At 37.2% G+C, this 27,709-nt stretch overlaps 1 protein-coding gene across 7 annotated transcripts in view; it reads right to left on the reverse strand.

Moving 5' to 3' along the window:
- Positions 1–3,174: 3,174 nt before the first annotated feature.
- Positions 3,175–27,709, reverse strand: part of LOC118265239 (uncharacterized) — a 115,099-nt gene continuing 90,564 nt past the window's right edge. For 5 of the 7 annotated variants that reach the window (XM_050705869.1, XM_035578039.2, XM_050705868.1 and 2 more), the window contains exons 6-12: positions 8,081–8,271; positions 7,321–7,453; positions 6,473–6,603; positions 5,915–6,226; positions 5,421–5,720; positions 4,990–5,225; positions 3,175–4,886 (exon numbers count right to left, since the gene is read on the reverse strand). In XM_050705869.1, coding sequence (XP_050561826.1) covers positions 4,673–4,886; positions 4,990–5,225; positions 5,421–5,720; positions 5,915–6,226; positions 6,473–6,603; positions 7,321–7,453; positions 8,081–8,271 — 1,517 coding nt within the window. In that variant the 3' untranslated portion in view covers positions 3,175–4,672. The remainder of the gene's footprint in view (positions 4,887–4,989; positions 5,226–5,420; positions 5,721–5,914; positions 6,227–6,472; positions 6,604–7,320; positions 7,454–8,080; positions 8,272–27,709) is intronic. The other 2 variants (XM_035578040.2, XM_050705870.1) reach the window with 1 other exon arrangement.

The following is a 27,709-nucleotide window of genomic DNA, read 5'->3' on the forward strand; positions in this document are numbered from 1 at the left end:
TCTCCCAGGGCGGGAAAAAACATTGGATGATTTTCCCCTCAAAAAAAGGACCAGAGATGTATTATTTTTGCTTTGCAGTTATAATGTCATGATTACTATGGAAAATTTAATATAATTCATTATACATTCAATCTTCTTGGTCAGTGTCTTTTTCAATTTAAATAGTTGCATATTAATATGTAAATATTATTATCTATCATAGTTATGTTAAATTTGGGTTACAAAATTATTTTATTATAAATTATTATATAATAATATGTAATTAATGAGGGCTTATTTTTTCCTTGGTGACGTCATGGTGTATAGGTATAGAGAACGGTTGCGGGCCATCATAAGGTACCTCAGACCTGACTTAGAGCCGAAGTAGAAATCAGGTAGTTTTAACAGATTGAGTAAGAGTCTGACATTTCCTTACCACTTACCAAGGGTGTGAGGAGTCATTCAATGTTTTTCCCTCCTCAAAAAATATTTTTATTAAAAGTAGTTTGACTAATACCTACCTTTATTATCTCACGTTGTAAAAGATGTAACTTTAAGTGACTTATTTACATACTACTAGGATTTCTTCTGAACCCTGTTTTTAAAAGTCGCCCCTCGCGGTCACAATCTCAACAAAATATTCTACTCTAAACATATATTGTATCCAAATATTACTACTGTTATAAATGCGACTGTTTGTGTGTATATTTGTTACTCAACCACGTCAAAATGTCTGAAGGGATCGGGATGAAATTTTGGAACAGGGGTAACACAGGATACTTTTTATCCCACTAGACCGCGGGCGAATCCGCTTGCAGAAGCTAGTATTTCATACTCCGGCTGTAACATCATTATCCCTCCTACATTATAACTGAAAATTAGCGTACACAGGTGGCAAGTACAGTTACTAACGTATCCAAATAATCAGACCATTATCAATTAATTAGGGTAAACAAGGTTGCAGGTCTAATTGCCGAATAACTAATGATAATAGTGACTGGTTTACAACTAAAGTCAAGGCGACATCCTCGCTTCTGTGTTGTTTGTGAGTGTTGTTAAACCTTGACTCGTTAATAGAATGTGGGTTTTTTACATCAAATCTTTCTTCTTAGTTCCAAATTTTATGCACGTGAGTAAACTTTGCACGTGTCGGCCATCGTGCTGTTGTTTTTTTTCTGAAATGTGTAGGTTGGAGCAAAGATTGTTTGACCATTAGTTAATATCTCGCTTATGGATTGTGGCACTTCAAGTGGGTGCAGTTATTTGTAAAATTAAGTTTAACAGAAGCAAGTCTTCATTAATGAACTTCTCACTGTGCTATGTTTTGTGCTTTGTGATGTTATGAGAATTTTGAAATTGAAAATTTAAAGTATACTTTGCTAGGTCCGAGGAAATAACCTTATTGAATTATATTTTTTTCTTCTTTTGAACGGAGAAAATCATCGAATGACTTTTCAATCATCAATGACGAGAGGAAGTGTCAGACTCTTATTAACTAAAAACCACCCCGTTCCTACTCTTGCTTTTCGACCCGAAACCGCACTAGACAGTTGCAGCTTCACGTCAGCATTAACTCTACTGGACCCCATCTGTGGTGGTTTGAGCCGCGTGCGATACACGATGCGCCGTATTACTGCACCTAAGTTTTCGATTTATGACAATGATGTGATGTAAGAGGGAGAAAGCGCGTTGTTACCATGCAACGGGCCAAAAGCCAAACTTTGGTTAAATTCTGAGGATTTCGAAAGCAAAAAAAAAACAAAAAACATAACCCTCCTTCTGGCGCAGTCGGGTAATAATACCTACCGGTGTCGACCGGAGCAAGACCAACACCAATAACGAAGGCATCAGTGGGAACATCACTCAATAATTGACTTTTGTAATTAAAAGTGCTGAGACTGCTGTTACATATGACTATATTCTGTCACAAGACGTCCATTGCTTTTATGGACAGCAATGGACTTCAGCTTGCCTTTATAGATACGGACGTAGATAGGCAGATAGGCTTTGTCATTGATGTCATCGTCATTATCATCATCATCATAGTATCAGCTACAAGGCATTCACTGCAGAACATAGGCCTCCCGCAATTATTTCCAGATAGTGTGATTAGGAGCGATTCATTCACCCACGACACAGGAGAAAATCCTAATGTGGGGCAACGCTTTATAAAAAAAAAAAAATTATAAGAATAAAAATATTTAATTTGGATAAAAAAATACAATGTAGGTAAATATTTTAATTTAGTCAGCAATTATGTAGAACCCCATTTAAAATGGCATTGATCTAATGTATATAGCCAATAGAAGATAAACACAGCCACAGCAAGTTATATTTATTCTGTGAAATTACTTACATCACTTTATCCAGCATGGTTGCGATAGGTCCGGCTGCGATGAGGTCATGTAACCTATTTCGAACATATTTGCGGCAATAAAACGCATGTACTCGTACTTTCCTCTACGTTCGTCTGATTCATATTCGCAGGGCACTCCCAAAAATTACAACTTTGGGTGTGAAAGTGTGATACGAAATTAGATAACATTGTATATTCGTCAAAAATTAGAGTTAAAAGTCAAAAATTAAGTCTTTATTTCCAATGATAGGAATCGGGCCCAAGGACAAAATGAACTTAAAATCCGTGTTAATACTGTTATTACATATCTACATATAGCATAGGTAGTTACTTTGGGCTCTATTTTTAGGTCGCACTTTACACTTTAGATTCAAATAAAACTAGAGTCAACTAAAAACATAGACATTTTATCTAAGTAAGACTATGCTTGGCAATGCTGTAAACTAAAATCTTTTTTTGGTCGTTTCGGTTGTCTTTGTCATCTCCTCTTTCTACTGCTAAATTCATTATCTTTTGTTTTGCGTCCATTGATAATAACAAACTTCTAAAGTAAATCATTCCATAAAAATATCTAATTATAAAAGAATAGAATTTCATTGACTCGATTTATAAAAAAAAAAAACTTAAAATTGCCTTTTTCCATCGTAGCGCTGTCACATTTCTTCGCAACAAAACCGAATAAATTAGCCATTTAAACTATTCACTTCCTTAAGAGACCACGCGTACATAACTAGTTAACCTTGTACGGGAGTAATTTGTCTAATTGAGTGGACTATTCACACCTCTACTAGCTGACGGACTGACGGACATATGGAGTGCACAGAAATTAAACCACAATATCTTTAACATACTATTTTATTCTTTATATTAATATCCTTCGCAATCACGTTATTATATTTATGATTACACTTTAATTTTGGAATGGTATTTAATGTAATATAACGATAAGCTTAAAAATAAATAAAAATCATATTAACTGAATTTACATTGTGATCCATCATGCAATATCTATGACAGACTTCATTAAATTAAGGAACATGGCAAAGAGTTTAGATGAACGCGACTCTTTGGTTTCTCAGTTTCTTCTAGAAATAGCGGACTAAATTAATCTAAACAGAAACATAAAAAAATAATGCGAAACTAACATTCACAATAGAAGAAAATATTTCAGCCGTTATGAAATGAAAGCGTCAAACCGACAGACAGAATAAAAACGTCAATATTACACATCCGCTTATAACTATGTTAATTTTTTCATCATTAAAATTGTTATTTGTACAAAATAATTCAACGAGTGTGATAAAATATAATAATTAATTTAAAAATACAATACAAAACAATATAAATACCTAATAATTACGATCAATCTATTGCTAAGTAATACAGTAACAACCTGCTAGTACTGACAAGCCTGAACAGGATAACATATTATCAAAGCACATCCCTTTATAATTAAACAATCAGAAACAAGAATAATTGCACCAATCAATGAAAGAGGAACCGTAAATTATTGTTAACAGTAGGATTAAATGAACGTTAACGAGACAGAAGGTAGACATGAAACAGTAAATAAACAAAGTACAACATAAATGGAAAATAAACAAGGAAAGAAGTACGTACAGAATAAATAGTTCAACTATTATAAGTACCAACTACTTTTATTGATTGGCGCAATCTACAGGTACATAAACACTTTCCTTCAAATGCAGCCTAATTAGAGAATACCGTCCCGAGGCCAGAATGTTGAGAAAAGCAACTTCTTATATTTAAAGTGAGTGTGGAGCTACTCCTTACCTTATTTCATTTAATTTATCCACTAATGGTAGAAACGTGTGAAGTCGATAAAAATTGAAATAAGATAAATAGGTAAAACCCTTCAGCTAGGATTACTATGACATATCTAAGGTATTGTTTTAATATCGTTTATGAGAATAACATATTACTTATTATCACTTCAAGCTAAATTCTATTGAGAAAGAGCAAACTTCGTATTAAATCTACGTAAAATAACATTTGAAGCTCATAAATTATTTGCAAAGTCCATTAAAACAATGGTTTTCCACAGCTAGGAGCTTTAGACCATAGGTATCATTTGAGTTTAGTTTCATTATTTGCATTCACCATTTCCATGTAAGGTACATACGTATTCAATTCATAAACGCGAGATGCAGAGCAATCATTCCGGTTGGGTCCCAGTTTCCTACAAGCTAACGTCTCCACACCGTGCAGCTAACTATAATCCGGCAAGAACATGATCCGGACGACAACGTCCGCGGCGCACTGCGCGCGCGGCACAGACTAGTCGGTCACGAGCACAAAGTCCAATCCTTCCACACTTCAATACTGACGATCGTCGTATATGTAGATGGCTTCCCCGGCAGACTCTTTCAGTGGGGGTGGGGGGAAGTCCAGGTCCCCTGGTCGGAACAACTTAGAAGCGTTGGGCGCGGGCGAGGCTGGGGCTGGTGACCCACTGCCTGGTGACCCACCGCCACGGCGCTTCACGCCACTGGGCGATGCGGCCGTGCGGAAAGACGACCGCCTGGCCAACCTACACAATGGAATTATAGGTCAGTGAAAGTGTTCTTAAGTCTGTAATTCTTCATCTTTAGCTAATAAATTAAAAGTTAATTAATTAATCTGAATCTATTTACCTAGAAGCTACTTCCTCAGGCGTTTCTTCGATCTCCAGCACCCAGCTGACGGAGTCGTGTTTTTCGACGACGCCCTTCACGGCGGGCAGAGGGGGTGAGTCTGGAGCAGGTGACGCAGCAGGTGAGGGGGGAGAGTCCGGGGCTGGGGACGCTGAGCGCCCCGAGTCACCAGACGACGTGCGTGCACGCATCGGTGGGCGCTCGATGTAGCCGCCACCCGCCAGTAGGGACACCACCTAGAGAATAAAAACATTTTAAATAGATTTTTATGTCATTAGAACTTAAAAGGGGTTATTTACCATGTTTATTAGTTTTTATGAGTTTTCGATATTTCGGTAAGGTCATAAAAACTAATGAACAGTTTAAATACTTATAGATTTTTAGCTCCTAATATTGTGAATTTAATGACTCGAAAACGCATTTCTATTTACCTGCGACTTCTGTCTAAGCTTGTATCGCAGCTCCTCGTTGAGTGCGGCAAGTCTCGCGGCATGGTCGCGGTCGCGTGCAGCCGCATCGCGTAGACGCCTATTGTCGTCACGCAAACGGTCGGTGTCACGCTGGCGTGCTGCGGCGCGTTCCCGCAGCTCTTCCGCAGCGTGCCGGGCGGCGCGTGCCTCGCGCTCCATGGCCGCGCGTCGTTCCCGCTCCGCCGCGAGTTCCGTCCGGGCGTCGCGCAGTGACGCTACCTCCGCCTGCTTCAGCTCAATCACCGCGCGGAGTGATCGTACCTGAAATTAAGAGGTTCACGATTAATTTCATATGTAGTTAACTTCACATATAATTAATTATGTCAGTGGGTAGGTGATATATTTCGAGTTTACATTGTAATTTATTTTCGGCGCTTCTACGAATAACTAAGAATGAATTTCAATGAACGTTTAATTATTTATTATACTATTTAATATTAGTTTGCAATACTAACTTCAGCTGCCAACTCGTTGGCATCTGTGCTCAATTCCTCATTCGCAGCTAATCGCAGCTCGCAATCTTCCGCCTCGCAGCACACAGGGTCGCAGGCCGCGTCGCACATGTTGCACGACTTGTCCCACGACGTGTCGGCCGACGTGTCGGTGGACGTGTTGGCTGACGTGACCGACGTGTTGTACGACTTGCTCTGCTCCACCTCCGCCCGCGCTGCTTCTAGTTGCGCGCGTAACGTGCGCTCGATTTCGCTGTGCGCGTGTAGACGCGCCCTACTCTCGGCGACTTCGTGTTTCAGGGATTCGATTGTATCCTATAAATAACAGAATTCAAGTTTATTATATTTTTTCCAGTAATATTACAATGGTGGTTATTCCTGTTGGACAGCTAAAAGCATCTGAAGGCTAGCTACCAGCAGCTCACATTCCTGGCCTTCGCTAGACCGGCAAATATTCACAAACAAAAACCTTTTATATCAGTTCCAGTAAAAAGAGTCGGTACATAAATGAATAATAATTGCGATTTATTTTAGTCCTTTAGGAATGTTGATGACATTTACCTTGAGTCCCTTGATATCATTGGCGAGTGTAGCGACCTCTTCGATGTGTTTGGCCTGAAGCCGCGCATTCGCCTCTTCTTTCGACGATACCTCCATCTCCAGCTCTGAGATCTTGCTCAGGCATTCTGCGACTGGAATAATTATAGCAAGAAATTAATTATTTATTATAATAAAAGGAATATAACTGGCTTAAGCAGTTTTATAAGTATTTCAGTTGTGTATGTTTTTGTTACTGCGTGAGACGGTATATAGTTTTATAAATTGATTTTTACTACCTGGAGTAAGTTAGTACTCGTTAGTCAAGAGTTGTACGATTTTGATAAGGGTTCTCAGATTCGATATGGGATTAGTATTCTCGATCCAATTATGTACATGTATGAGCCGTATAAATATGTAGTGGATGCTGTATGTATGTGCACCTAACCCATTAGGAAATGAAACATATTTATAATAACTAGTGGTCGCCTAGTGGTTGAAATTCAACCATATACGATTTAATTTACAATACCACTTAACATACGTTCAAGGATAATTTTTATTTAACTCAAACTCAAACAAACTCTTTTATAAAACTCTATTCATATGAGACGTCAATATCATCGCAATGTCTATCGATTTTGACGTTTTGTCAAATACTATCAGATACTATGCATGTGTGTGTAATGTTTTATTTATTGATTTAATGTACTTTATAAGCATTATTTTTGAAAAATATTAGCGTTCTTCACTTCTCCTACACATAAACTATAAGTGTACCAAATTTTATGCTCCTACGTCCGCGCAATTTTCGTAAATAGCGGTCCAAAGTTTTTGCATCACGTATTAATATATAAATTCTTAAAACTTACTGGTATCGAGATCTTTTTGCGCTCGTTGCTGTCGGTCGCGGTCTGCGCGCGCGGCGCTGCTCCGCTCGGCGGCCGCCACGCCGCGCCACCGCTCCGCCTCCACGCGCCAACTGCTGCCATTCAGTGCATCCAACTGGAAACGTTACACCGACATTAGTAACAATATACCACACGCTTTTTTACTGCAAACACCAACAATACAAAGACCATCCATTTACGGCGAAACGTGCATTTTAATCTTGTATTCCAATTAGCAAGGACTTGTTTGACTTTTGTTAAACTTTTTGCGTCCTTATAAAGATACCTTGTATCAACTCATCAAACAAGAAGTACAACAGACATAAACAAACACTTCTAATCGTCAAGCTTTTTGTATGACTATACAAATATTTGTTCGTAGACCGAATACGTGAATCAAACCTCGTGTGACCTCTACGCTCCGGCAAATGTTTGTTGTATTGGTCTGTAAACACAATAGAGGCCTTACAACTTATGTAAATTGTCGGCCATTTTCGTAAATCACTACAACATGTTATAGACAACAATATGGAAGTTTTACGTCATTGGTACCGTACCTGTACCTGCCATACAAATTATGATGTTTAACGACCGTTTCTAGTGATCAATCTCTTTAATTTGTTTCCTATTGGCGATAAATGGTCACTAGGAAACGCTAACTTTCAATAATTTCAATTCATTCAAATGATATTACAAGGTAGTATTGGATGTCAAAATCATAGTTCTGAAATAATGTACTTACTCGAAACACTAAATACTGGACTAAAACGCCCAGGGCTTCAACGCCTTTAGCGGCGTGCGCGAGCGCTACAGCTTGTTCCCTTGGTTGCGGCGCGGGCGCTGCGGCGGGCACGGGCGGCGTGCGCACGGGCTGCGGCGTCTGCACTCGCTTGCCGCGCGGCCCCACTGCGGCTGCCACTCGCGGTGCCTCTGCTGAACAAAATAAATACTTATGAGTGCGAAAATTCGTAAGTAGTTAGTAACTAACATAAAGGTGTCAAAAACAATTAAGTAATGGTTTCTAGCAATAAACTCTAAAAGTATAACTTCGATTTGAATCATTCGTTTTCATTTAAGAGTCACTTGAGATTCTCGACGAATGAGACTACAAGGAAGTGCTAATATCCCCAAGTTCAAACACCATAATTTAAAAGTAATATGTAATTAGGGTGAATGGCCTATCTTAATGTGCCACGTAACAGAAACAGCAATACATAAACAAAAGATCTAGTGATGTACTGCTATCGTAAATTCGTAAGTATACCGGCGTCATTCATAGGCACGCGCGGCCGGCCGTGCTGGGTCAAAGATCACCGGCAAGTGCTGCGCGTAGGCAGTAACAGGTTGCTAACTCACGCCTAGTAGGCGGTAGGCGTACAACTCACAATAACATAACGACGGTTAACACTTTCCAGTATGAATGAGAAGATTAGATTAATCAACCGCAACTGCGGATATGAGCTTTCTGAGCGCTCGGTAAAAGTCGTATGGAAAAGTATGCTATTATAATACGGGAATAAATGTATATGAATAGCCAAAGTGGTTAAAGTTGTTCAAAGATGATACTAAATTGGCAAACATTTGTCTCAAATATTCGTTAAATATAAGGCAAGGCAGAACTTTATAGGCAAAGCAGATCTTTCATATAGCAAGAAGACAAATGACAGCATATGTGGACACAGAGTGACAGAGTGACATAGACATCAGTATAAGTGTGGGTAAGTTGCCAACAACTACATTAATGTCCTAGGCGTTGTTTTATTCATACGTCACTGACACATTACTTGTAACGGACCACAAGATGCGTACTATCTTTAACCTACCTCCCAGAAAATCATGAAAATTCATAGGTTTTTGAATATTCAAGTGTTTATACTTGGTAATTGTATGTTGAGTCCCGAGGACGTTTGTCACGACCCGACTAATCAGAGAATCGACCTCTACAATCGTACTCCATGTATGAAGAGATGTTAATCTTCAGCGGCTCTTCATTGTGGGCTTTTTTATTATACTCGTGTAAAAAAAAAAACTCAATGCATCATATTTTTCAGGGGCAAAGGAAGACAATACGTATGTTTGTATGGGACATAGTTTTATAATGTCACAATGGTGTGAACAGTATTTTATAACATAAACCATTAAATTAACCAAGGATTCCAATCTCCAATATTTTCTCACAATCAGTATATAACTATTAAGATCATAATAATTATGAGAAACGCCAACAATAATATTTAGAACGGGCGTCTCTTGAAATTGGTCTTATTACTCTTGTGGCTGTCTGCACTAATAGACAACGACACGCTTCCTCTACTCGCTTGTATAATTACACAACACGACACTTCTCACGGGTTAATAGAAATGCGTACAAAAACTCTAATAGGAAACAAATTGATAATTACAAGGTAATCTGTTTTCTATTAAACTAGGCGTTAAACGACATTGCATTCTTAAGACACGGTAGGTAAGTATTTAATATGCATACAGATACCCTTGGCGTGATTGTTATCTAATCCATTCATTCCTACATACTAATGCACCCAACACAACATTTCAAGATCAATGAAATAGATAATTGTAAACTGCTAGTGTTACAAAATTAGTTATTATTACAACAGTTTTATATTGAACAAAGACTTAGGACTTCTAAGTTCACTTAGAGAACATTCACAATGAACAAAGTAAATATTTATCTTTATGAGAGAAGCTCATGAAACGTATTGTTACGTGCTTTGATCCTTGGCGCTAATTAGCAGCGTTATGTAAATGTCGGCTTTCTATATTTCGTGATGACACGGCAAGCCCTTAGTGCTACCAGCACCAACCATTACGAAGTGAAATCGTCGGTGTACCGTGCACGTACCTATCTATTATTTGATATGAATATTTCAAACAGTCGGCACCTACTTACGATGCACAGTACAGTTAAAATAATTGGCACTATCGCCATCATCGTATCATCATCATTAGACAAACGTTAATGGCACACATGCATTCATTAAAAAACTAACTTTTCATACGAAGATCATAAATAAATAACTTTTGAAGTCGTCACATTAACCTTATTAAATCCCTTCGCTGCCGCATTTTATCCTACAGTTCACGGAATCATGAACCCATCCAATCATTCAATCAAAGTAGAACAACAAAAATCGGCTTTGATTTAGCAGATGTAAAAAATGGTCTCTCTTTTATATCGGTAACTGTTCCCACGCAGCAAGCTGCTCGCTCGCTTCACGCATCATTAGGATCGGCTGACAGCGCCCATTTCCGCCACGTGGTAAGAATAAAGCTCTAACATGATAATTTCAGTCCAATTTGTATCATTTCGCGTTATCTGGGTCGGATTAAATCAAAAATTGGACAAAAACAAACACTGAAATGCGAGAGGTTTACTTCGTTATTTTTTATACCGGTCCGGCGATAAACGACTGTTACGGTCCACTTCATTGAAGGCGGTTATCCGTAACCTATGGCAATTTGTAAAAGTAGAAGAATATTCCACGAGTTCTTTAAACAAAAACATGAATATAAGTTAGATTACAGGGGTCAGCTATAGAACATTGACTTTGCAATTAAAAATGCAAAAAATCCCCTTGGACCACTAGGTCCACTAGGTACTACATCCTACACCTACATCGGTGCTCAACAGTTACGCTTAAACTTATCACTTCTTACGTGTCTTGCCTACATTCTTAAAATCCCTTTTACTTGACCCAGTAACACATGGTATATGATTACGTCAGTCAAAGTACCAAATTGCAGTTGTTTTTCTCTTCTTATCTCGTAGATGCCAGCACAAAAGTCAACAAACGCGCTGCTCAGACGCACATTATCTTGACATTTAATTAATTAAATTATGACTCCATTGCCCTTAGTGAGATCTGCAGGTGTCCCAAGCATTATACAACTTGAAGAACAACAATTGTCTCGTTAACACAAGGAAGTGAGTACGTATTTTTTTCAAAGAAATACTAGACAAATTGAATACAAAAGTACCTAATTGTGCTCATAAAGCATAATTATTGCGGATGATGTCTCAATAGTAATTTTGTGAATGGCTGGTTAGAGAGGGTCAAACAGCATGCGCGTGGGCATCAATTGGGAACGTTGAAACGTCAAATTAACAATCGTGCTGTAGGGCTGACATAATATTCAAAATACAATTAATTTATGACACTGCGCTTTAAAAGGCTCAATGGTTCTCAATCATGATCGTTCAAATGTCACTTAAGGATTGAGCGATATCAATTTAAATTTTGACAGATGTGACATCAATAAGTCTTGACATTAATAAAAATTACATAAGACAAATTTGCTCAATGGTCAATGTGCAAATAAATAAATAATACTTCACATTAATATACTCAACCCTGTAGAATTTTAAGAGCGAAATACTAGACAGAGTACGAGAGATGCGCCTACGCATTGTTGATAGAACATTTGATCAGATGATTGCCGACATTTTTATTTATGTATGTGTACTTGACAAATGTCGTTTCTCATGAACATGATTCTGCAATCGGTGTGTGATCTTTACGCACATACTACATAACGTCTGACACGAAACATGTTTGTAAGAGCCCTTTCTAAATATGAACAAGCGTTTTAAAAACCTCTTGAGAATTTGACTTGTTGCAATGCCGCCTCCTCTTCTTTCATTCAAGTTAAGCCAGGCAATCATGCCCGTCTGTGTACCTATTCTCTTAAAAAAACATTTCTAAGCCGGAAACTTTTAAATTTAGCAAAACATATTACAAAATATCTGCAAAAAATCGGACACTCCACTTGACTAATGGCACAAATTAAATAACAAAGAGCTCACAACAAACACGGTGCCTAAGCTGTGTCAACGACCATTTAAAAATCATAGCTCACCTTGTTTCTAAGTAATTCACGGTACGAGTTACAAGTAAAGTTGGCAATTTAGTCGCAGAGAGCCATAAACCACAGAGAGTCATTACTATGATGGATTCAGAGGCGATTGACTGTTTTGTATCAGTATTCCACTTACAGAGTAGGGTAACGGGTCTCCGGGACCGCGTTGTGAATATTCTATTCGCTAGAGTACGACTGCTTACTATGAAAAACTTGCTATTATTTTTTATGTCTTCCTGTACATTTACTACATGCATATTTTTTTAAAGTAGGCGTAATTTAAAATATTCAATAACATTGAAAATAACATTTCTTTGAAAATGTCTTTACATTTTTTACATTGGTTGACAACCCTAAATAATCCCTTATTCGCAATGTATGCGAGTATCATAAAAGCAATGAATGTTTGACCTTGTAAGGCCGATGACATAAACACTCATTTGTAAAAAATATTTCCTATGTATAAAAAACTTACAAATATAGATAGAATGTATTGCTGATATTGTAGTAAACTTTATAAAATTTACGCTTTTCATAAAAATTGTCTTCAATAAATAAGCTTAACAGCTATCTATAAATAGTAACAGTACCTAATATTATTTTACTACCATTTTAAAATTGAAAGGCACAATTAAAGTTATAAGTATAATACAACGGATTAATTTACATTTCATGTTTCAAACAACTGAAGGTAAATCAAAGCTGAATAGTTCGCATTCGTGACTACTATTTTTATTCAAGATCAATAGTATGGTCGGTTAACGAAAGGATATTAAATGTTTACTCGACCTACATTTTAAGTAACCGAAGCCTCATCAAAGCGTTTAATCTTCGGCATTTTATGTAAATACGGCATTATTTGAATCACGCATTGACAGGCGAAGTAACATTCGTTTCCTTTCCTGGGAAAAGCTATTAGACGATTAGTTGATATTTGTTTTTGATCAGTTAGTTAAAATAGAGTGATTTTAACTTTTGTGTACAATTCAAAAATATCTAAGTTAGGAGAAAAAGTGCGCGTATATGTTGGATTACTAATGCAAACATACGCCCCCGTACAATATTATCACAAGTTTAAAGAAAAGCAAACCAAAATATGAAACGTAAGCTCCACCCACGGAGCGCCATTACGAAAGCCATTTATCATTCGCTCATCAAACGGTTGTTGGGTGGTTGCTCATTTCGTGGGTTCCGGATAGCAACAAATCTTGCCGCAATAGTTCATTTACACTGTTATTTGTACCACGTACCCGCTCTAATAATACTATAATCCATTCGTTTGCGTCTAGCGTGTAGTGGTAGTGAGAGAATCACAGATCTAATTTTAGTTGTGTTTGTATGTATGTCAGGGGGCCGCGCCGAGTCGCCCGCCCGCCCTACAAGGGTCATCTGCCCAGCGACAGTTTTGCAATATTGCGCAGGCATGTCGACTTCAAACTAATTCTTGTTAATCACTGAATCAATTTACGTTTAGATTTGTAGTATTATCAAATTCTAACAATTAGATAGAGCACTAACACAACAAATGTATGAATTTCTCAAGAATTAAGTAAACTTTTATCACGAAAAGGAACCTAAAAAACTGGGGCAAATGGGCAATATTAAAAAACTAGCAACAAACCGTGTTAATAATACCGTGCGACCCTATTGTGGAACGAGATCAAAATCTTGGTGAAACTGTTATTTACTATGATAACATCTTGAAATTATACGTTTTAGCAAGGTGTATGTACTCGTTCGTATATGACATGACATAACAAAACTCTTATGTATGTAAGAAGCGTACACTCGTCCCTAGAACTAGGTGTGTACTCGGAAGTGTGTTATGTGCGTTATTTTCCATACTGGTGTGACTATGTGGAAAACTCCTCATACCACGTATTTTTCCTGTATGACAGGTATCGATTTTCTGATGGAGAATGAAAAGTCTGTGCCTTGTTACCGTTTCAATACGCACTTCTATCGAACTAAAAAACCTTGTTCTGTCTTAATATGTTACTGCGATCATAAAAAACCCAAAATCTCGAGCGAAATCCACTTTTACATTACATCATCGTACTTTCCTTGGAGATCTGTATCTTGCTGGAATATATTTGACCTAGTCTCCGCGCACAGGTGTTTCTGCGTCATTTAGGTATAAGAAAGTTGACCTATAAGGTGACACAATCGCTATGCAAACTCGATTGTGGTTTATACTAAATGCGTGCCCTGTAGCATCTACTGCGGACATGTCTACAGATTAACGCAGATTTGCCGATGGATATGTGCCGTAATTACTATTTCACACACGTTGCGCGTGTAGCATTAACGTTTACGAATTTAAAATCACCCAACACTGACATTCGGGTTAATAGTTAATATTAACATTGCTAAATCTAAACATGTTGTGCTCGTAATATTTGCTGTTACTACTTGATGTACCACAGCTGTTCTGGAAGCTTTTTTGACTTCATCTCTTGATCTGTCACAAGAGCCAAGTGTCTCAGTCTAATTTGATATGGGCCTACGAGGCTGCTCCGCTGAATCATCATCCTCCTATATCTTTGGCCGCCCCCAGCATCAGGCAATCTGCCAGCCTATCCCAATTTTGACGACGTTTAGGATATCAGTGTACACTTTCAGTTTTTATTTTTGAAGTGGTGATGCTTCATCGCTCGTTAATTGAGTTCGATTTAGAGTTGTCGAACCTTGAGTATGAACTTTTGATTGTTCGCCAAGGTTCAAGTTTTACATCGTAGGTCAATATTTTATGAATACAGGTACATACAAAGCATCGCCGCGAGAAACACGTTTACTATAATCATATTTTGTAACGCAAACAATAAATGCTGTAGATAAAACCTGTCCACAATTTGTATTTTGAGTAGGTACATACTCGTTAAATATTTGATTACGCTTACTTTCATAGTGTTAAGTGGGTTTCATAAGATGTCTGGAGGTGTCTCAAAAGTTTATTAGCTTGAATTATCAGCAAAAGAAGATAAGTCAATATTATTTAAGTTGATGTAGAACCACTTTGTTGATTTCTCTTACAAGTGTGAGTTAAACACCAGACTATCAACGTGACAGTCATAATCTACATAACAATTCTTGATCTAAAATAACGGAACAAATAAATAAATTCTGATCTCGTTTTTAATACAAGATAATAAAATGAGGTAGACATCGCACGCACCAGTGATAGCACTAACATCTGAGATTTATAGATAGAGATCATGCGCACGATTGCGCCGTAGACCACTCACGCGCAGTAATCTATCACTTGCTAGTCTGTCGCCGTGGAACACCGTGGTGACCCCATTCCTAGCATGCTCCAGAATACAGGTAATGTTTACACAGATTTCGAGTAACAAGTATCAATATCAGCAAGGTAATGACCACATAGGACGTCTAAATGTACCCAAACAAAGGACTCGTAATAGAATTCGTCACAATGGTCAATTTGCAAATACTCCGGCTCGCAACGTTAATCTGTCGGCGGGTACTAACGAAGTCGTAAACTCACACATCGCTGCTTTTGTGCGCTTCGAGAAATTAAAAGGACATTTGCTAAGGAAGTTAAAATTTAAGGACGTCGACAATTCCCTTACACGTACTGCGCAATCTGGGTCACGATTATATTATGATCACTCAATATTCACACTCACATAAAAATATTCAAATTAATAAACGGGAAAAGGCTTGCCAATGGCGCTTAGCTTATGTAACTGTTTTACATAAAAAATATACCGGAATATTGACCATGTAAGGATTTCTCAATACTGCAGCTATCGAAAATTTTAAATAACATTACGTTTTTAAACGATACAAGCATAAATCAGTTCTTTACAGCAGCGAATATTGCCGCAAGCCCTCTATTAAATTTGTCATGTGTCAAGTTATATTTACATGCAGCGGCTGATGACAGAACAGACACGTCGTCAAACGTGCGCCCTCCAGCCATTCGCCAACTTAATATAATCTCATTTAACATGAAATAAACAAGGCCTCACTTTTAGTATTTTGTTTTACGACAATGCCGCGCGAGCATCCTGTGTGTGCTCCCACTAATTAACTTTTAATAGGCATAATTTCTACACGAGCACTTCACTAATAGATGTCAGCAGTTAGGGTCATCATTCACAAACACTACAGCGAATTGGCGGTGTCCCAGTATACACAAGTTTTCAACAGAGAATCGAACTCGCTAGCTTAAACTTAGCGGACGGATGTTCAGTTGATGCATCATTTACTTCGGATAAAAAACGTACGCAAGGAATTGACAACTTCCTCTTTCTTTGAATTCGGATAAAATGCAGTACATTTACGTCATAACGGTCACGCCGGTGATTTCCAAAGAGTAAGAAGAGAAAAGAGAGGAAGTGGGGTGGTAAACTTACAAGATGGACGATGGATGTGGCTACACAATTTCATAAAGTTTAACATAATATTTGACTGTTGATAAAAGCGTGTTTAAACCTAGATCCTGCTATATTTCAAACTCCTCATACGTGATGGTTCGCAGCCTCTGCATAAAATTATCACAACGTTTCGCAATATCCGTAACACTGCACAACAATATAGTGTTGCCGAAATAATAAAACAATAGCCAAAATTAATTCAACACAAAAATATCTGCAATCTTGCACACGTACGTTTAAAAGAGATAACATAATTAGATGTGTAGTTCTTTATGTAATAACTTTACAAAACGGATTTTTATATTAAAAAAATCGTGATGTGCCAATACTTTGAGCACTTTCATCAATGACAGGGCATCGTTCTTAGTAGAATTAAATCTGTGCGTTGAAAATGTGGAAACAAAATAGGCACCGTGAAACTTTGAAGTCATCAACTTATTCACTGTAACTGTTGTGTATTCAATGGCAAGCTTACAAGTTACAGGTGAGCGACCGAAGGCTTCTTCTCGTACCGCAACCAATCTTTATAAAGCGGAACTTATGGAAAGACGAATGAACATTTTCTTATAAATGCCTTATAATAATATGCATAAAACTGTGAAAAGGTTTAGATACTTGAGATATCCATTCTATATACCTAGGCTATGATTTATGCCAGGGACTCGACAGTTTAAAGCGGCATGTTAATAACATAATTATATAGATATTCAATAATAATATATCGCACAATAAAAGGAGAAATCCGACTGAAACTGTTGATGGCTGTCGACAGGCAAGAAGTGCTGCAGTTTATTGCATGCGTACCTGGATTTTCATTTATTATATTCTGCATTTAGTTCCAGACGTTAATAGCCGTAATTACTGCTCGTTACAAGTACTGTATTAATAGCTTATTTATCATACCTCGCACATGAGAGCATAATTCCTAAACAAAATCATCCGCCAAGGATTTGGTTGAATAAGATACTAAACATTTCGCTATAAAAAAATATTAAGATTGAACTTCTTTTTTATTTTACTTAGACCTAGGTACTATGTCACCAAACCTGTTATGTATTGACGTAGGTAAAGATGAAGAATTCCTGTGTTTAGGGGCTGATTGTAGAGTAAATATTTCGCTTCTTATTACGCTGACTGGCTTTACCTTAACGAATTTTTGTATGATTGTTTGACTGCAGTATTTAGTAACTAATTTATTTATTTATTCAAATGTGTAACACAAATGCGTATGGAGGATTAAGTGATTTAATCCCAACAGCACTTGTAGCAAGACTTTGTCTGAAGACAATTTTTTTCTAATTCAGTTCGATAATAAAATGTACATACCTAGACACGTCAATTGCTTATCGAGCTGAAATATGGCGCGTGTAAAGTCAGGCTTAACATCCACTTTTATTACGTAGCACACCTTTTAAATCGTAGCGTACCTACACATGTTTGGCGACCTCGAAACCTGTGACGAATGGCCAGGTATTGTGCATGTCTTGGCAAGAGTCCAATGTTAATGTAAAAATGAACAGAGAAAAGCCGCCAAATGGTCTCTATTTTATGAAAGACCTCGTGGCACAACTTGGACTCGAGTTTTTCTTAGTTTTCGCAATCAAACAAAATGGTCAATTAGTTGTGTCCCTCAATTTTACACGCAAAGTGTACGCATGAATATTAAATAACAGGTTGACCAATTACCATATCGCTACATTCACGAAATTTTATTATCAAAAATTTTATGTAATTTTTTCCGTTAAGAAATATCACCTGTACGTGAACATGTTTACAGTAACATTCGAACATCCTGAAGCAAACATTTCATGTGTTTGCAATATTTTTATCTTATCTTGTTTTTTGTTGTTTAATACCGGCAAAACATTTAGATTTTCTCAACTAAGGATTTAATTTTTGTGTCGTAATATTAGGTAAAATGCACCGCCTCACAAACGAGCCCGAGGTTACGAATAGAATATCATCAACCTTACCTAAAGTTATCAATCAACGAACATCCGTAATTTAAACAAATGACACCATTATGTTCGGTAAACAATGGTCCTGCCACTTTGACGAAAGCGTGCAATGCGGTAAAAAAATCGTGAAAATCGGTAACCTTGGCGAGGGCAAGGTCGAACGGAAACTTTCAAGTGTAAGCCCTTCTGATGGTGAATGTTCCCTTCATGGTCAACTGACGACACGTTTTGAAATTGACAGATGACTTTTTACCGTCATTTTACTCGGCGTAATTCGGTAATTATATAGGTACATAAACACAACCATAACTTATGAATGACATTTATAATCGCGATGCTTCCTGCCTGAACTTCCTTAATATATTTACACATCGCAGTAAAATGGAAAGCGATACATAGAAAAAAGAACATTAACACTGCAATATCTTTACGTATTCATATGCACATACTATAACAACCCACATTTCTAAATGCCACCGCTTGCGAGCACGCAATATTACAAAAGAGTTTTACAACTCCTAACAGGTCACAACGGGAAGCTTCTTTAAGCGGATAAATTAACTCATAATCCCTCTGTTAATCCGCCGCACTGATGTTGACACTAATTTGACAAAATCCTTACGCTCATCAGGGAGTACTAACCTCGTCCGTCCACAAACATTTGTGAGGTTGCACAAACAACTAACTCATAATGTGTGGTAAGTTTAATTCACTGCACTTGAACAACACTTCACCAGTACGTACACCCATCCTGCAGTGCAAATGTTGGCTCAAACATACGCCACGGTACGAACAACGTAAATAGACGTAACCAGGGACGTTCGGAACGTGCGTTCCGAGTCACGCTATGTGTTGAACTGACGTTTCGCGTCCGTTGCGGTATTCGAACGGTCTTCTTCATTAACTCTGATCAAGCAGTAGAAAACAAGGCGATGCGGAAACAGCATTTATATGTATCAAGATATCAAAAACTGAAATGTTATCCTTAATGAAACAAATAAACTTCTTTCCGAGAAAGATTTTTAATGAGGAACTCAACATATCAGTTTATACGTACAATATTCAGAGAACTTAAAGCGATTTGCAAGCAATTAACACGCGGTTGTTGCAGAACCACTAACGAATGCAATACATTGGTACAATGTACACGCACTCGTGAAACTTTTCCCTTTTGAACTGAGTGAGTGACGGTTCAACGTACCTCCTCGCTGTGAGGAAAGTTGAGGAACGAGATAGGTCTTACGTATCGACACACACAGACAGAAACATTAATTTGCAAGTTTATTATAAATACGTTTACTTCAAATGTAACGTTTCGTAAATGTCAAGCTCATTACACTGTGCTCTGTTCGTTGTTATTTTCCCGTTATTTTGAAGTACGCTGTCTTTTTGGATTAATGTTTCCAACGTGACTGGTGCACTCTGAATATTATAACTGGATATTACGTTGCAATACCTCATAATAGGGATAATGTTTCCTCAACATTACTATGTCAATAAAGCAACAGCTGAACGGTACTGAATCGAGCATGGCCGCAGTAAACACCACACCGCTAATTACTACTAACTGCGGCAGGCTACACTTACGTATACAGGTATTAATTACAACACTCGTACACCAACACTTATAACAAGTTAGTTTCGTAAATGAATCGATAGCAGAGAAAAATGCGACGTCCATCCAACATAAATTATGTCCAAATCATATAGTCCTGCTGCAAAAAATAAACGAGCCGGCAGTAAGTAGTAGCGTCATGGTCAATCTACGATTTGGAGCATACTCATCCGACTTTCTCAAGAAGCTCCATTGTCTGACGATCGGGGAACCACGAGAACAAACGACTTGTTCAGCTTTTAACGTGTTGCTTATCGCATGTCACTAATAAGCTATCGTTAGAGCGAGCGACAATTAACGCATACTAGTCTAGGCCCCGACAATCGCAGCGGAAACTATTCGTGACGTGTAGTGAATACGTCGGCGAGTGCATCCGTTAGTTCCGTATATGTGTACCAAGTCTTATTATATTCCTACTAATCGAATTCAGACTCTATAGTTATACACATAAGAGACCTCACTCCTTGCCAAGATAACGGCATGGCTGCAATCCCGTGAATGCAATCAAGGTTTTAACTTAAGAGTACTACAGCATTAAATGGATGCTTACTGTGGTTTGCGCTAAGCGATACGTTTGATTGAACAGGCGCTTTGGTATTCATTGTGGTAAAGCGAGTATGGCGTTATAGGACAAAAGAACTACAAAAACGATGTCAACCGTTTAGAGAATACAGAATAAACGATTAGGGAAACTAGGCAAGTACCCGCAGAAAACATAATTATCTAATAACAGTTATCCGAAAGTAAATTCCAAAAGCCTACTGACACGTTTTCTTTTAGTACCGATAAAAAGAGGTTGTTAGAGAATGATTTCAACTAGTTAGTATATTAGCTCCCTAGGCAAACTGTACAATCGCAGCAGTAGTCGCGGTCCGCCGCCCTCGTCTACGCGTACCATACATACATATGCATGGCTTGAAAAACCAACTTTCTTTACACTTAGAATGTTTATTAGAATTTCGCAGATGCAATCTCTTTATATATACGCACCCATGCGTGTAACGCGCTTCTGTATTGAATAGATTCATTATCACGTGAAATGTTCAACTATTTTGAGCATCGTAATATTCATGAAGTACCTACGCATGATCACGCATTTTAGATCATTTGCTATAGAGGAGATAAAACCGATAGTAACACTATCGATACTTGCGTCTTAGAGATACGATTTTTTAACGGAGATGTATGTAAGTACGTATTGAAATACTACCTATCATGGTAAAGAATATGTGGGTAGCACTTAGTAAGAGTCCGAATTTGGATATGATGACCGAAGATCCAAAAGAAGTAGAGATTTTTAGCGATGCAAGCGAAAATCAATTATGCCTTGATATAGAAGTCAATATTAATTTGTAAATGTACTTTCATGAGTCTCATCTGGGTCTACCAATTCGGGGAAAATCAAAAACAAACATATTAAAGTTTGTGAGACAGTGGATAGTGGGTAGGTATGGCACGTTTGATCGGACATCACAAATTAAAAAGGTGAATAAACTTTTAATTAACATTTGGTCAAGGAAAGTAGCTCCTATTAAAGCGTCTCAATATTACAGTATGCCACCTTCTTTGCTAGCGTCGGCGGCCATATGCAAATTATTTAGAAACTAATAGAGCCAATGACCCATTGTATGCTAACAGTGTGCCACTGATAGTCGTTCCCATGCCGTGATAAGATAATCTTGATAGTACACCGTGTTTGTTCTGACATAGTACACGTCTAGATTTCTACGTACTTGTATTGTAAAAAGAACAAAGGGATTATATTATACAGATAACATTGCCATGGAGTTTTCTAGGGTTTTCCATGGAAATATACCTATTTGCTTTTCGAATCTTGTCCCGTAGTTTCATCTTTATGTACGGTTTTATAGTTTTAAAGCATTTTATTAAAGTAGGATATTTTTCATTACAATAATGCCAAAGGATAGCTATTAATTACAGACACATACAATATAAGAAAGCTAAAGCATTATTAACTCTGATGTATATTTCCTTGAGGTACAAGCTATGTATGTGTTAGTTACATATTTCATGTAATAGCGGACTTTCCAGCCCATATACCATATACCACTTTCTATCTTGTACTCCCGTTGTTTATTGCAGTGATGGCTAGCTGCCATCATATTATTTGCATACGTGCATACAATTAGTTAGATCGAGATTTGGCACAAAGTTTGTTGTAAAAATAACGCCAAGTCCTTGTACTTGTTGCTCTAAAGAAAACAAAGACAAAGAACTTCTAGAATCAACATCCGAAACATCTATTTTACTATACAGTGCAGACATCTTTAAAGTATCGTACCTACTTACGAATGGTTTTTACCGTCGTCACTTGTCACATCTAGATAAATGTTTTCAGTGGATCGAAGCCAAGATATGTTTTCTGCACATTTCACTCACGCATCGCTCGATACCAGTTTTCTAATACATCCATCTGTTTGATTTCTCACGCACTAGAAAAATATTAGTCATTCGATTTTAGCACAGAAAATAATTACAATTAAGTACTTAATTAATGATCGTAGTTTGCTTTCTCATCAAGCCTAAGTTGGGCTCCGATCAAGATTTTCTAGACGTTGACATCGAGTAAAAGTGTTGTAAATGTGGTTTAGTTATGTCCCATTACCGGTTGAAGGCTTTTCTCGTTTGACTTATCTGCAGCTAAAGGAAACTGGTATAATCATTACGTTTGGCGCTACAGTCGTGTGCTTGTGAACCCAAGCCTGGCAGTTAGGAACACGCAAATCGCAAATCTATCACATTAACGAGTACACTATGTGTATCTAATTTTCAGCTTGAAACGGTATGGTATGGATATGGAATACATCAGTTTTCTAACTTGACGACAGCTGTCTGCGTTCGACATTATACGTCGGGGCGCGAACAACTAATTCAACAACACATTTGCTACATCAAAGGCTTGTTGTGACGGACAGAAATCAGGGAACAAACAAAGAACAAAAAATATTTCACATGCGTCATAAACAACATTAAAATATGTCCAACCACCCTATCTAATATAATAGTAACCTCACTGCGGCGATTTCCAATCCAAGTTGTGTGTGATTTCGATGTTAGACACGTCGACGCGCAAGTTTATTGCATTGCGTGACGTATATCAACAAGTAATCGTAATGAATGGCTAATTCATATTCTAGCCTGGTTATATAGCACGTGGCGTGTTATCAATATGTATTTATTGACGTGTCTGCTATAACACCTAAGCTACAGAAACAACAAGCATTGTAACCTAATGCTAACGACGTGATACTCCTGCTAAATTGCATTGTAAGTCTATACGACGTTCCCTATTTATAATAATCACGTTATTACATTACACTGGACAGCGATATAACGTAAACAAAGCCCTGTTTATTTTCACATCTGAACAATCAACAAAAAACAGACGTTACCTCATCATTGTAACATACTTAGATTTCAATTTAACGGCCGAACGTAGACGTCTTTTAAAACTGCAATTTATTAGCTGTCTGGCGCTGAACGGTGTACAATGATGATTCTCTATTTCAAATCCATTAAATGGTGATTCATTGACATTGCATATAGAGCAGTGGACTTCAAAATGTCAGTACCCTGTAGTTATCCAACATTTGGCTCACACCTGACGGTCTCGTACAGTGTAGTAGGAGAGCATATTAATTTATAAATAGCGTTTAGAAAGAACTTCGCAACTGGCGTGGGACGTTCCCATAATAGCGCTGAAAATAAAAATAGAATAATGTATTTTTCTCAACTATCCTCGTAACAGATTCACACAGCTGATGTTGCAGATCGCGATGCAAAAACAATGCTTGTTTAGTCCTTGCAACAGATAGAACGGCAAATGTACGGAGCTAATGAGCGTATATTTATAAAACGAAGAGTTTCGTCACAACAAAGCCCAGCGTCCCATCGAGTTTATTTATTGGAAGATGTATTGGCATCATTCCTCGGCTAGTTCCACGGCACACATGCTGATGTGGGTCAACAAAAAATATAGTTATGCAGTTACACAAAAACCACGCGACAAGAACTTTCGATGGGTTTACTCCAGCTAAGATTAGTATACCTACACGACTCTATTCGAGTAACAAGTTGTCGAAGTTGTATACTACAAACAAAATATGTCAACCTCAAATTAAAACCGAAAATAGTCATGAATTATAATAGTGAGCACAATAATTTAGAATGGGCGCACGTTCCTCAACGGATGTATACGAATGCCTAACAGAATTGGCCTCACCCACTCCATAACTCAGGGCAATTCTCACTGAAAACTGAATAAAGGAACTGGCAAGTCTAAACATCAGTGAAACTACGATACCGAACACGTACGAAACTTGAATACAACACTAAAATAGTTTGATATTACATTAATTCTTGGTAGTGCACTTGGTTTAGGTTCAAATGAGTGCATTCGCCTAGTGTTAGGTAATTATAAGCGGAACAATTAGTATAGCAGGACAGTGGTATTTAATTGAAGGTAAAGAGATTATATAATCTTCACGTTAACTATCCAATAGCACAATGCAATATTTAAAAAGAAACTTCTGCATCTACAGTAATCAATATTGTCGAGTATTGTCAGCTCTATAGATTTCCCTAGTCTTTGTCTAGAGGTGCGAGATCAAACAAGCACTTGGTTTACATTCTGCGTACGGCAACATTAAAGCTAGGACCGATACTGTTTTCATGTAACCACATCAAAAAGCTAATACACCTAATGAATGTTTGAAAGGAAGCAACAAAACTTCTTAAAAACGTTTAACTACTTTTGGTAACGCCATAATGCGCCATTACCTGGTTAGTCATCAAAAGCTGTCTTTTGATGACTAACCAACGAGATTTTATGGAGTACACATAAACAATACTTACGTTTTTTCATTGATTTCATCTTTTGTTACTCATTAAGATGTAAAAGAATTTCAACTTAGATGACCATTACTATCCGAAGAAAAATATTCAATTTTTAATGTATTACAATAAATTTTCTCCTGTAAGACTTTGAGTCTCATTGTGAGCAAGCCGTCTCAATGCACAGCGTGAAGATAGAACTGACTAATCGTTAAGCCGACCACCACCCCTGTGCTAAACAAAAGCACCTCAGTACACAGAATTGCAGTTTTGAGCGTGAGCGAAGAGAGACAGTGTAAAAGGAACAAAATACGTCGACTTCCGATACAAAAAGCTCGTCACTTCCCCGCGGGTTTGCTTCTTAGAACTAATGAAATGTACATAAATAGTTCACTGCTCAGGAAAGAACGGAACCGTGCGTCGGCGCCGAAACGCACCGCTAGACGAACCAATGATTGATCGAAGTGACATTGAAAAAATCTTCCATTGCACTTACAGGATATCCGTTTACATAAATATTTGTCTGTTTAACTGTCCTCGACAAAATTGTCAAGAATTTAGGCATAGGTGCATAGCACGAAAAAATTAGTAAAGCAAAAAGAATAATATATGTAAAAGTACACTTCAATGAACAGCCAATACATAAACCAACAATAAAGGAAAGAATCAATTAAAGGCACTCTTAAATTCATTCGGCTTAACGTTTTGAGTGATTGCGAATTTATACGGTGCAACGGAGAACTTGTTCGTAAGTCAAATCTTGAACCATTTATCAAACCCAATGGCCGGGGTCAACACCGTACATTGCCTTCATAAAAATGTCTGCAAAGTATTCTCAAAGAGAACGTTCAGAAATATATCACTAACAAAATGTATTTCACATTTAATTGAATGCTTGAGTAAGCAACATGCACGTGAATTGAACAAATATGCCAATACCGCAGAGTTTGTACAGTAATAAAATCAATTAACTGTCTGATTAGTCGATAATCGTGGTAGTGATACGTGAAGATATATGGAATACCGACATTACACTGTTTCACTATAATGATATACGACATGCAAGTTGACATGAGCTAGAAAATATATAACGACGGAAAGTCTGGCGGAATATATCGTGTAGTATGGAGTAATGGTTCATTAATTATTTGCATCATTCTATACAAGTTTATGTAAGTATTGTATACATCTGCACCACTTAGAACAAAACCTTAGAACAAAACCTAAGAAAATATTCTTAGGTTTTGTTCTAAGATGTCTACTTTTCGCCATAACAGTAGTACGAATCAGCTTCCATGATGCTCTAAAATGATAACTAGAACACTTATGCTTCAAGTTACGATCAACAAGATTGAAGCTTACATATATATAATGATATGTTATTATAATTAAATGTTACACACGTTCCCCATCACCGTCAAGTGCATAATTTTATTAGGCAGTTGCGTTAATGTTTGCTCGGTCGATTTATCGCTTTACGTAATACGCGATCAGCATTCACATTTACACCTACTGTCTTCAAATTCGATTATTTAGCACACTAAAGTTTTATTAAATCATCATTCTCGGTATTAAAACCGTTTACATCACAATTCTTTTGAAATTACTAAAACTTTATAGGTTTACAAAATACGGAATAACGTAAATATGAATCAGGCATTTTGATGTTAGGAAATTGGTATTGATTTAATTGTTAAATCTATATATAATGTGATAGCAGCACGACGTGTTAGCTTATTGCCTTTGTATATTTATTGAGTAATATTCTAAATGAGAGCTAGTATACACATTTTGCTCCAGCGACGAATATTAACAAAGCTATGATGTGACCAACTTTAACGTAATTACTTAACTGGCAAAGTATCAATAATCATTCTGCTAGTTGGTAGATAAATAGACATTAAAGTATACTAAGCTACTAGCCCCGTATATATGAAAATAATCCACTTTAATTTAATTTCAAAGTCAGTACTCAGCGATAACATTTGTCTAAGTCAATTAGTATTAGCACGACATGACTATTCGTGTCAAATTAATGCATTTACGCTAAGAAAGCTGAAAAACAAGGGACAGTATTACTCAACCACTGTTTACTTCTGAGGGCTGACTCAATTCAGCTAAACTTAGGCCGCGGTTACAGATATAAGATTAAATTATGTTTTAGTAGAAACAAGATAATCTCACGTCTTGTACAACGATTGACAAGCCATTTGTTTAATATGTTTTGGGATTTTAGTGTTTTATTGTAAGTTAGTTATTGATTTATGAGCAAATTCTGCGGATTTATTCATTATTAGCTTATGTCTGCGGAATAAAGGTTCAGAGATAGAAAGCATTAGGACTACAGATAGTAAGGCCCATTAGTCTATAAATAACACAGACAAACTGTCTCCAATTCCATAAGAAATAATTACCTATGTAATGAGAAGACAGTTTAGTGTGGGATATTTATTTTTCTTTGTTCACTAGTAATATATTGACTGTATCTATTTATTGGTTACTCAATAAGCCATACGTTGAACATTTTATTTGCAAAAACATCAAGATCGATATCGCAAGCCAAAGCAATAATTAAATGAAATGAGTTGAAAGTAGCCAATACCAATTACAGAAACAAGTTGAACAAAATCTAAAACGGAATTTAATAGTTAGCATTACGTGTCGAT

This window comes from Spodoptera frugiperda, chromosome 28 (assembly GCF_023101765.2).
Source record: "Spodoptera frugiperda isolate SF20-4 chromosome 28, AGI-APGP_CSIRO_Sfru_2.0, whole genome shotgun sequence".
In the NCBI taxonomy this organism is placed as follows: domain Eukaryota; kingdom Metazoa; phylum Arthropoda; class Insecta; order Lepidoptera; family Noctuidae; genus Spodoptera; species Spodoptera frugiperda.